Genomic DNA, 12,338 nt, shown 5'->3' with positions numbered 1-12,338 from the left:
TATCTAATGCTAATGTTCTGAATTTCTCACCTAGAAATGCTTTGTTATTTTGCCAATAAAGAACTGGAAATTATTCAGGAAGCCAAGTGCAAAAATCCTATTCCTGAAAGTCCCTTTAGACTGTGTTTTAGACATTAGGTGCATTCTTCTAAGACAAAAACTACACACACTGCTGATGAACAGAAGTTCAGAATTAAGAAAACTGTTAGATGATTTAAGGCAAAAAGTTCTAAATGCCACTTCTGTACAGAAGCAGGTTCATTTTTTGTTTCTTTTCCAATGTCACCTACCTCAAGTGACTTTATGCTTGGAACAAGAGAGCATGGAGGAACAACACCAGGTCAGTTGTAATAGTCTGGACTGAGCTACTGCTTCATGCTGACAAAAGCAAATCCTATGGGGAAAGCAGTGAGGCAGAAGCAGCAGACTAGAAAGATACATCAATGTACTTCAGCTGCTGGAACTCAGGAAAAAGTACTGTATTATGTCAGAACAATGGTCAGTTTTGTTTTTTATTTGAGGATATTTTTGAGCAGGGAGTTTAACATATTATGTTAAAGTATCATGTTCCACTTGTAAGTCTAATCCTTTTGACCCTGAAAAAAAGTCTCAGGGCAGGGAGTTCCACTACTAAATTACATAAATGTTTGAAGCTTGCTGTCTAATCACTTCATTGAAATCTTAATTCTTATAAGCTATCAAGTATTTCCAAACCAAAGTCATGGATAAAGTCAAACTGGTCCTCTGTTACATTCTAGTTTTATTTTTTTAAAACTAGCATTGAATATGGTATTTGAGAAGAAGAAAAACTCTTGATTTTTTTGTCTGATAATCTTCTTGTTTTGCTGCCATTTTGGACTGCCACTGAGCCCTAACCTAACATTTGAAGAAGAGCATGCTGGCAGCATTACTTGCTTCCTTAGTAGAGTTTAAAACTCCACATGCTTCATTATTGCACACATACATGATGTAGAGTGATTTGCATTTATTAACAAGAAGTTACGCCTGGCAGTTTAGCTTAGCTATTAAGAGATCTTCCTGAAATTCAGTGAAGGAAGCTTTGGATTTAATACAGTTCTTTCAGCAAAAAAGTCAAAGTCAGTCTTAAACACATTCCTTGGATTACTGAGTCCAAGATTTTCCTACATCTAGAGCCCAATACTCCTTCCTATTCTGCTGACTTGAAGAGCCTGCACAGGAAATACTTGTGTTACTTCACTCTTGTCTCTGAATTCTTGTGTTTAAGGAGTAACAGAAGGCACCAGAATGACGTTCTGAATGTCACTATTTTATATTAGCTTAGAGGGTGTGTATGCACATTTCTTTTTTGCACCCAGTTACATATTTGAATGCAAATTGGTATTACTTAAGAATACATAATGGTATATTTGGATCTACATTGGTATATTTGGATCTACATTTTCTGTATTTGGAAGAAAATGCTGATGAGCAAACAAGAAGAACTGAAAACAGAAAGAGGCCAGCTCATCTCTTCTCAGTGTGAAATTGTTAATGTATTTTATATAGTGCTTCCTAAAAGTGATGAGTTTAGACTACACACCAATATAAAAAAGGTACCACCATCACCATGTGTCTGTGGTACTGGGAACAATCACAGCTACAGGAGAACATGCCTAGAACCCTAGAGAGATCGAAGGGCAAAAAAAGTCTGGAAAGCTTTACGTACAAAATATGTGGCAACACACTTTGCTAAGAGATAATGACAGTTCCAAGTACACATGAAAGCTATTTTTTATGCATGTAGGAAATGATGCCTTTTGGATTTTGCCAACAGGTTCAGATGGCTGTGATGCAGGTTAGATCCAAGTGTATTCAAAACCCTGTGGATAACCCTAATTACTGTTAGGCACTCAAACTGCAGTCAGGAGAAACAGTGTTGATGTGACAATAATTTATTAGAGCACTGCATGAAGAGTAAAAAGACAATGTTTAATGCTGAAATTCAACCCTATGCAGAAGAACTAATGCAAGTTTCATATTCTACTTAAGCACTACTAAAGCATTGCTTCCAAGCAGACCAATACATAAAGCATGAGTGGTGTTAACAGTCATCCCAAGAGGAACACCTCTTAGGAAAAAAGCCTTGGGAAATTCTCATGAAACACTTCACTGCTAGAACTTGGGTCTAGACACTAACTGCAGGATGCATTCTCACAGATACTTTTCTGGATTTAAGTGTATAACCACATCATTTTCTTAAAAAGTTGCCTTGTTTCAAGGTAAGGTTTTGAGACAGAGATATAAAAAGATGGGAGGGTCAGGGGACAGAATAAAAAACCCCATGATTTTCAGTGTCTTCAACATCAAAACAAACCTGTATTACAGATCACTTTATAGCACTTTACAAAATGTACACTATACATATTTTATATATGCATTTAGAACAGTATTATTTCAGTCGCTAAGTTCTTCCTCATCACTGAAATAAGCACTTTTCTTAATCCGTGGACGTTTTGAATCATCTGAAATTGAAGATTCCCCTGCAGTCTGTGTCCATCTTTGTTGTTCTTCCTCAATTTTGGCTTGCTATAATGAAGAAAAGAGAAATATTAGCTGGGATTATGAAAAATTCAGGTGTACTACAAATAATGCCAATTATTAATATGCATTGAATTATTAAATAAGTTAAAGAATTACAAAGGTTTATTTCCAGGTAAACTGTGTGATCAAAGCACTAGGACACATTTCTGAAAGTAGTTCTCACATATAAGCTGCCTTCTACACCACAGCAGTTGCCTGGACCATCCTGTATTTTCAAAAAGAGGAACTTTGCCCATGGCAAACTTCCAAAAATATAGAGATCTAAAGCAAAAAATCTAGGCAGATCTCTTTAGTTGAGATCTAAAGCAAAAAATGCCTCATGTTTTAAACTGATGTTATTCAATCAGCTTTGTTCCACTAATAAATCTTCTATCCATTGTCCTTTGCAGTCATTCATTCACATAATGAGTGCCTTTGGGGATTATTACTGAAGGTTATTCAACTAATAGTTTAAATAGAAGCCTCCTATTTTTACCAGTTAAAATCTTGGGATGGTGATAGAAATGAAAACGTTTCCTGGCTTTATAGGTTTTATTTCCAATCGTGAAGCTTTTGGGGAAAGGGAGGAACATTGTGAATATTCGAATCACTTTTTTGGACTACATCATGTAAAAGTCCTGCACTCATTAGTCATATTCAGAACAAAGTTATTAACACTTGATGGTTTTTTTGAGGGGAACAGGCACACAGGCAATGATGTTGACATGGGTTCTAAGAAATTTGAGTATCAGGTCAGGCTTGTTTTGTTTCATGAAGCAAAAGGGTGTAGAGATAAAGAAGTAATAAAGACAGTAATACAGATGTTAGATAATCTCACTACATATAAATATGCATTCACTATGACTTGGAAGATGAGGTCTATTAGAGAATGTGATGGTCTGTATTAGGCAAACAAGGTATCCCAGTAATATATGTTCAAGGACATTCCAGTGAGGACAGAGGATGTGTCTGGTCTCTTACACACGACTGTTTTTCTGTCTCCTCAGTTAACAAAGTAAAGAGGGCAAAAACCTAGCAAACAGCAAAGGAGCTTGAAGGAAAAAAAAAGGCTGCAAAACACAAATACAGCAATAGTGAAAGAGCAAGAAACCCAAAGAAAATTCCACTCAACATGCCTGCAGTGTAAAGAAGCCAACTACAGTTACCAACTACTGCTACCAAACCTAAGCCCGCTAAGTGCTATAGAGCAGACAGACCTATGCATGTATACCAGAGCTTCAGAAAAGCAGCTAAAGAAGGGAGTTGAATTTAAAAAATAATAATAAATATGCCATGCTTCAGTTTTGTACCTGAAAAGCTATGGCTTGGCTGAGGCTATCTAGAGCAGGGTCTTCTCCTTCCTCTTCACTTTCTTCTTCCTCCTCACTTCATTGTGCAGAGAGAGAGAAAAAAAAAATATAGATCCTTAAGTGTTTAGTATGAAAAAGCTTCCTAAAAAAAGTAGTAACATATAACTCAATATACATACACTTCTTCTGGCTCCACTACTTTCTTTCTCTTCTTCTTTTCTTTTTTCTTTGGTGGTTCCCGCTCTCCTAGCATATTTTTAGGGCAAGCATAACTTAAGTGTCCTGCTTCCTTGGAGAAAAAGAAATATTGCTTAACAGAAGCCATTACAAACAGCTACATGTTAAAATGTATCATGAGGGATGTTCATGGGGGAAAAAAAATGTAGCAATTAGTAAGATAAAGGGGATGCTGAATTAGCACACAGAAGACAAACTCTTCTCTAGGTTTGCCATGGAAATGAAGAGATTGGTGGTGATATGCATGCTTAACTGCAAACTGAGAACAAGCTACAAGCACAGTGGATTTTTTTTTCTGTTGCAATAATTGAATACAGTACACATGGTTTATATTCAAGAGAAGATAGAAACCTCAGAATTAACAATTTAAGACACAGGAGTGAGGCAACATTTTTTTGCTGTAAGAAGTGTTACGAATAGAAATCAGGTGTGTATTGGACATTAAATACTATCCAAATATCACTGTCCTACATTACTACTCAGGAAATGTCAGGAATTAATTAAAACTTAAAAGTCACTTCTATATTAAACAGTTGTTTCCTGTACTTATTTTACTGCCAACTAAATCATGACCTTCCAAAGATACAGCAAAAACAGATATTTTGAAGGAAAGAGTAGGAGGCTGTCATTGCAATAGTTTCCATGTGCATCACTTATCTTTCTTGGGTTTTATTTCTCTTTGTTACTTCCATTACCATCTACTGTTACTAGTACTATTTAGTATTATTTCAATTATTAAGTTGTTCTTATCTCAACCCACGACTTTTGTCCATTTCTCTACATTTTTGGTTTTACTCACCCCACACTCGTAACACTTTGACTTATCAAAGTAGTTACGCCTGCGAATGAATTCCGCTGCTCTTCCATTATCAATGGCAATACTTGCTTTTATTACTCTTCCAAACAACTACAGGAAATTGGAAAGAAAAGGTAAATGTTTTGGGACTGAAAACCCAACCCCCCTGCCATAAAAACTTTCCACAAATTACCTGTTTGTTATTAAGTGCCCGAGAACAGTTTTGTGCAGATTCTTTATCCAAAAACAAAATAAAGGCAACTCCTTTGCTCTTTCTGGTGTCTTTGTCTTTCATAATGGTAACTCTGGAAACATATAATCACGTTATTGATTTTAGTGACCCACACTAAAATTACTTCAGAGATATTTTTTCCTTAAAGATCTCAGTAGGATCCTACCTTTGTCATACAGCAAAAGGGTTAAAGTATATTTAACAATAAAAATACTCATTAACAGAAACTCAGAGGAGCAGCTAACTTGGCCATGTATTTAGAGGCAGAGTGGGGATTATTTTAAAACATCATGTGGGGTCTTTCTGGGACCAGTATCACTCTTAATTCCCTTGGGTGACTTGAAGAACAGAGAACATAATCTTTAGATTTACATGCAACCTAACAGGAGGGAACTACATGTACTGGAGGTGAAAGAAAAATTCCTGGGTAATTTTACCATTGCTATTATTGATGAAAAGCACAGTGTGAATTGCCTCCACAATGAGAAATCTATGTTTGTGTAGGACCAATCAGCTAAACAGGTTCACAATAGGAAACACTGACTATATGCAGTACTGCTCTACAAATATCTCCAACTGAAATCCAAAGATCATGGATGCATGTGTTATTTCACATAACATACAAAGTTAAATCTTCAGTCTAACATTGAAATCAACAGCTTCAATAGCACATTGAGAAGTTCATGAGAATCTAGAAACAGTAAAATAAAACCTGAAGATAAAAATTACAAGACAGGGACGGGGTATGTGTCTATACAAGGCCTGAATTCTTACAATCTCAATGTTCATTGTATTTAGTCCTGAAAAAAACTAACAAAGCAACAACAGCGAGAACCAGAATGTCAGGCTGCATGTACATAAAAATCAAAGTACACGTAAAAAAGTAGGGAATATGTTCCACATATTGTCCACCACAGGCAGAACAAGGTTTAGCCATAGGGCAAGCCAAAATTCTCAGAAGCAAAAAAAAAACCAAACCCCACTTCAATACAGAAGGCCTACCTGTACCTCATACAACCTGTTTAAGTAACAGATGACCTACATGGTAAAAAGTTTATAAAATAAAAACACAGTAAGGAAAACTCAAATTTCCCCAAATATATGCACAAAAAGGTTGAGCTTAACAGTTTTACTACCAAGTCCTCTTGGACAGGATATGTACAACTGCATGCACTAAGTTCAAGTGTCAATAAAACTGACTTTAAAACAACTATATTAATTTTTCTGCCAAGCTACTCTTTGAAGAATTCCAAAAAGCCTGGTGTGACTGTCAGGGTTCTAATTAGGATATTGAACATACCAGTTTGTAACACAAGAACAGAAAGAATCAAATGTGACAAATCTTTAAAAAGCCAGGAACTTCTCGGAGCCACAGCAAGTCAAATTCCTTACTGAACAAACTCAGTTGAAGTCAGGATATATTTGCTTTTCCTGCTATTTGTCACCTGAGACACTTATGAGACTTGAAAAACTTTCAAACTCTGTATCTCACAGTTTATTGCAACAGCTACTAGAAATTAGAGAAGATACTTGCTGGTTTAGGATTAAAAACTGAAGACTTGAGTCTTCTTATTCTGACCAATTAAAAAAAAAAATAAACCAGTCAGTACCTTACTGTGGCATTTCTTTCTATGATTTGAACACAGAGGCAGATATTCACATATATTGTTCATGAATACCTCACATACTGAAAGCCATTAGTGCAGCCTTACATCTAACTTTAAGTAAAATACTAAGCAGTCACAATAAGAAGCCCCTCTAGAATTAGAGAGGTGTATGCTGCAATTATGGAACTGTGACATCCAGTTCACGTAAGGAGAAGCTCACACTTTCACACCCATCGTGCCCTACAGTGTTCAAGGAAAGGGGAATAATACTAGAAGAACACTGTTTCAATTATTTCAGAGAAAAAACTGATGGTATGTAACATTCTACTTGCTCTTAAGAAATAGTTAGCAAAACCTGTCCCCAACACAAATATTCTTGTATTAGGTATGTAACTGCAAGGACTTCCAGTTGTTAAATTAAATTTATACTTTATTAAAAATGAACAGAACTTCAATACAGTTCCATATTCACACTTTAATTACAAAAAGCTCAAGACCTTCAAGTGAAGGAAAGACATAAAATATTTAAAATGAGAGGTATAAAAATAGAAGGGCATATGAGGTCACTTACTTGACAACTTTCCCATACTTTGAAAATATCTGAAATATAAAACAAAATAAAAAGATTCAACAACAGACAGTTGCATTTCACTAATAATAAATTTATCATGACAAACTTAAATATTGATTTTACAGTCAAAATTTTTATCAACAAATTTAATCTAAACAATGCATCTCTTAAAACTTACCCTGTACAGATCATTGTTAGTCAAAGCAAAGGGTAAATTCGACACATACACTGTGCTTTTGCTTGGTGCCAACCCACCACTCATTTTTCTGATGAAAGGAAAAAGAGAGAAGAGTTAAACTGTATTTGTCACAAAAAGCAATTACAAAAACAGCTTCAAGACTTTCAGTTTTATTTCAAACCTAGCCCAGACAGCCATGATAAAGTTGTAGGAGAGCATAGCTTTTATTTCCCTTTCATTTTCCTTGCATCACGTTACATGAAAATTAATGTTTGCCTTCATGGTCTTCAGAAGACATACATTCCTTCCTCTTCTCCTGGATCCAAACGTATTTTTGTTCCATGTGAGTCAAACTGCAGTCAAGAAAAAACTGGCAAATTAGTGTACTTACAATAACCCTCTGCTGACCTGTGCAATTAGAAAGGCTGTTGGCCAAAAGAAACAAGCAATGTCCATTATGGCCAACATGTCAAATTACTGACCTTTGTACCAGTACCAGCATGATCTGATTCTTTATACATGTATCAGTTCAGCTGTATTCAACACACAATAAAATACAATTGGTTAAGGGGAAACAAAAAAGTTTTCCTAAAGCAGAGTCCGAATTATTGTGGGGAGGGAGATAAATACATTTTAAAGTCAACATAGTAGGATGATAAAGCATACTCATTTCCTCTCTTAACTATTGCTCAAGTCTCTGCATTCCTCTAGAACTGCGTATGTCCAGAGCTAACCATAAAGCATCATTCCTATAGAAGCACTCCCCTTCCTCCTTCTGATTAAGCAGATTTCTCCTGGCAGGAAGCAGGAAAATTTCCAGTCTTTCCATTTTAATTTCCAATCTTTTCTATGCTCTTGAAACTGAGTATGTCTGAAAACAATGAATCAGTTAAAAATACCATTATAACCACAAACACATCATCTAATACTAGGTGAAGAGTAACCAAACTAACTTGAGAATGATGGGCCAATGTTTTTCTTTACATTTGGACATTTCCCAAAAATTTTAGTGGTGTAAAGTCTGTGCAAAACACTCTCTTTGATCCATTCTGTAGCCATGATTCAGACCAAGAGCTAAGTGAGTAAAATTTAAGATCAAAACATATCCCTTATGAAAGGGCACACCAAACAGTACAGCAAACCTGTTCCCTACACATTACAATTTCTACCTCCTTGTCCGTTTTCCTATAGCCTTATTACTGCTTCCTGGCACCTCTAGCCAATTTCCTGAGGATCAAGCCACTTCTTCAGCAAGACTAACTCATTTTCCAAATGCAGACAAGAGCTGATCAAGGGATAAAAAACTTGAAGTATTAGAATCAGCATCTGCCATATTACAGTTTCTTAGGGGACTTCTTGGGTAGCCAGTCTGAACAGATTGCTTGGCCAAGTGCCAACAAAGTAACTAATATCACACTCTAATCCTGCTGATATTTTCTGGCATTTCATGATTCAGTTATCTGAAGGCTTGATAGTCCCAGTAGACACTGGTTATCCAAGTGCTTTGCTTCTCTTTCCTGACATGCTTACTGTATGACAATTCATTTGAGTGACAGTTTCCAAGTGACTGAATTTCGAGGTTTACCATGTTCAGAGACTGTTTTTTGGCATGAGCAAAAACGGCAACACAAAGGTTAAGCAAATGAAAACAGAATAAATTTGCAATAAAGGCCACACATTGCATCTGGTGTTAGGCAGACAGGGTTCATTATCCCAAATTCCTTTCTGCTTGGCATTCGTATCCATGACAAGCCCAACCAGACTGACTTGGCAATATGCCATGTGAAGAGATGGCCTGAAGTGCACTTATCCAGATGTACAGTGGATAGAAGGATTCAGCAAGAGCAATCTCAACACTGCACTATGGTACATTGCCAGTGCTAATATATTGCAGCAGTGGACGAGAAAACACTGGAGGTGAACCTCAAGTGTCTGAATACAACAATTTCACTATGCCTAAAAGGCAAGAGAAGCTGGAGCACCTTGCAACAGACCAAGCAGTCCCCATTATAATGTGCAGGAACCAGGGAGAACATCATGACCAGAGCAGTCAGCCTGCATATTCCACAATGCCACTGTGCAAACCTCCCCAGAGAAGGTGAGACACCATGGGGAGATTACCACTGGCCTAACAGCTCAGTTGTTAGGAAATTATTATTGAAAGCAGCCTACAGAATCACCATTTTCAGCTGCACACTGCTTTTTCCAGAAGAAGCTAAAAGAGTTGCACCCTCAGAGCACTGGCTGCCAGACAGCTGAGACTGAATGTTGTTTATACTCCCCATGACAAATTTAAGCTTAAAAGTTTTGCTGCCCCAACTGCCCAAATATTCTTAGCAATTTTTACTGTTTAGGACTGTTGCACAAGTACTTCTTATTTTTAATGTCTGACTGTGTATACACACACAGCTTTAATACAACAGGGAGTACAGCAACTGTATGGTTATCATCTTTTATTATAACCATGTTTTCTAGAGGGAGGAGTAAAAAAACGCCAATTCCAGTTTTAAGGTAACTCTCCAGACAAGACATGTCATCTGGAGGCTCATCATTACAAGGTTGAGAATCCTGCTACTTCTGGAATTTTCTAACTTCATAGAACTGTCCAATATAGGTTTAATATTTTCATCATATTCTTCCTTCATGATTACCAGACTCTGCTCATCCAATAAGAAAAAAAAAAAAAATCCTCTTCCCTCACAAAAATCTCCAAATGAACAACAATGAAACAACATCTGAACTTTCTTCTTGCTGCAGCAGACTCACCTGAAAGTCAGGTACAGCCTAACTTCAAGGCTATATACTGCTAGAGCTTTTCAACAAGTCAAAATATTTCAATTTTATCCTAGATGCTTTTCTGGGCCTTTCTTGATCTTCAAGGTATTACCTTCATTACTTAACTTTGAAGTACTGGCTAAAAGCCTTTACAATACATCCACAGAATTGCACACAATTCCCATTAATGTAATGGTCTCTCTGCAATATTAATGCCTCCTTCATTTATCACTTTCACATATTAACTCTGACAATAGAGTTATGTCTTATTACAATGACTTCTTGAATTCAATCTTTTTTGTATTTTCTAAGAACTTGAACTTAAAGAAGCCATCTTTTGACAAGAGCCATCTGTCAGCAATGACTAAGTCTCTTGAAGAATAGATCAAGTACACAAATATGTTTTGCTTCAATCCAATATGCTTAATGCAGCATCTGTCATTAGCATTGGGGATAACACAAAAAGACAATGATTAATTTCAGTAACTGGCTTTTCTACTCTATCCCAGAACACATGAGGACACCACCAAAACAGTTCAGATGCCTCTGAGTCATCAAATGGAGCCTAAATTTACTGATACTTTCATGACTCAACTTTGCTATTTCAACTTAAAAACAGAAACTTGTACATTTGTTGTTAACTGCAGTGCAGCAAGGTCAGATTTATGATTTAATCATCTGAACTGTGTACAAATGATTTGGGAGCAAGTCTCTCAAGACACTCCCACTCAAGCCAAGTAATTTGAGTTTTTCTATCTTGATCCTTAAAAGACATTATTTTCTTCCTGATTTCATAGTGTCAACAGAGTTTAGTCCCAAGTCAACAAACCATTAGTTGTGGCAGAAACTTGGCTCAGGCTAATAATCAAGTGTCTTTAGTAAAGGACGAAACCAAACCCATGTTCTCCTTGGTCCTTGACAAGGATAACAATCGCTTGCTACAATTCTGCCCTGCACAAGGGGCATGGAACAAGCTGTAAGAGAATAAACTGTTTTATCTCCTAATCACTTAAATAGTACCAAGAAAATCTAAAACAGGATCAAGAGTTGGTAAATAAGGTTAGTGCTATCAGCAAAGAATACAATCTGCTCAGCCCAAAGAGGAACATAAAAAGGATCTTTGCTTTGAATCAAACCACTTTAATGTATTGATCTAACTACAAAAACTTAGGGACAGTAAGACTGGGCAACCAGACCATCAGCCAGGACTATTTATCAAATACATATAATTTATATATATGTTCCTTTTCCAGATTACATATAGGCGTCCCATCGAGCTTGGCCAAAATCGGTAGAATTTTGTCCCAGACAGATATAATGATATGATTTCATTTTCATCCCCAGTACTACTCAGCATTCACTGAGACTTTATTGTGAGTGAAGATGATATAGCAGTAAGTGATTTACTCGACAACAAACATACAATACCTACAGAAGTATGGAGTCCTCTGGAGGGCAGGGCCTGGGCTGTCTTCTTCTGCCTCCACTTGGAGAGACCCAGGGCCCTCAGAATTTCACAATTTCTATGCTACCATTTTCCCACACTCTAAAGGGAAAACCCATAAAAGCTTTTTCAACAATGTCTTTTTAAAGGGATTCTCAGCACAGCCAAGACGGAGAAGAGCTGCTTGGTTGAATCGTACCTGGTCTCACCCAGAACTTCACCCAGGAGGGGCAGACCTGGGTAACTCACACAGTGACGGCCCTTCCTCCCCGAACCACAGACAGCTTCCACACGCCCTATTAACACTTTGGGCTCTAACCCGGCCCTGCGGTTCCTTTACCACGGCTCCGACCAGCCGCTTATTTCGTCCCTTCCTATTCCGCAAAGGCCCGAAGAGAGCGGGCAGTGAACGAGCGCTCGCGACCCCCGCGCTGCCCCCGTCCCACCGTACCCGTCACGGCGGGGCTCAGCCCGCACGGGCGCCCATCGTGCGGCCCGGCCCGGCCCGGAGAGGCGCAGCTGCGGTCCCGGCGGGGCGGGACAGCCCGGGACGCACGGCCCCTGCTCTCTCGCCGCCGCTCCGGCCCGTCGCGCTTCCGCCGACGTGCAGTTCCCTGCGCGGCTGCGGCCAATGGGCGGCGGCCCAG

At 37.9% G+C, this 12,338-nt stretch overlaps 1 protein-coding gene across 3 annotated transcripts; it reads right to left on the bottom strand.

Moving 5' to 3' along the window:
• Nucleotides 1-1,897: 1,897 nt before the first annotated feature.
• ZCRB1 (zinc finger CCHC-type and RNA binding motif containing 1) lies at nt 1,898-12,283 on the bottom strand. Of its 3 annotated transcripts, XM_086884673.1 has the most exons (9): nt 11,891-12,119; nt 11,680-11,793; nt 7,473-7,560; nt 7,295-7,323; nt 5,078-5,189; nt 4,888-4,995; nt 4,031-4,140; nt 3,852-3,927; nt 1,898-2,547 (listed from the first exon to the last, which is right to left on the bottom strand). In XM_086884673.1, exons 3-9 carry the CDS (start codon nt 7,554-7,556, stop codon nt 2,416-2,418), a joined length of 651 nt encoding a protein of 216 aa, XP_086740799.1. In that variant the 5' UTR covers nt 7,557-7,560; nt 11,680-11,793; nt 11,891-12,119; the 3' UTR covers nt 1,898-2,415. The 3 variants fall into 3 exon arrangements, with proteins under 3 accessions (XP_086740799.1, XP_023786608.1, XP_023786615.1); XM_023930840.2 differs by lacking the exons at nt 11,680-11,793; nt 11,891-12,119 and adding an exon at nt 12,143-12,277; XM_023930847.2 differs by lacking the exons at nt 7,295-7,323; nt 11,680-11,793; nt 11,891-12,119 and adding an exon at nt 12,143-12,283.
• Between the last annotated feature and the right edge of the window lie 55 nt (nt 12,284-12,338).

This window comes from Cyanistes caeruleus, chromosome 4, assembly GCF_971803275.1.
Source record: "Cyanistes caeruleus chromosome 4, bCyaCae1.hap1.1, whole genome shotgun sequence".
Lineage (NCBI taxonomy): Eukaryota > Metazoa > Chordata > Aves > Passeriformes > Paridae > Cyanistes > Cyanistes caeruleus.
The sequence above is the reverse complement of the archived record's forward strand: the minus strand, read 5'-3'. Positions and strand labels throughout refer to the sequence as shown.

Coding starts and splice junctions, on each gene's coding strand:
- ZCRB1 (XM_023930840.2), bottom strand. CDS start 7,556: ATGAGTGGTGGGTTGGCACCAAGCAAAAGCACAGTGTATGTGTCGAAT. Junction 3,928..4,030: donor GTAGTGGAGCCAGAAGAAGT/GTATGTATATTG, acceptor TGCACAATGAAG/TGAGGAGGAAGAAGAAAGTG. Junction 2,548..3,851: donor GCCAAGCCATAGCTTTTCAG/GTACAAAACTGA, acceptor TCTTCATTATAG/CAAGCCAAAATTGAGGAAGA.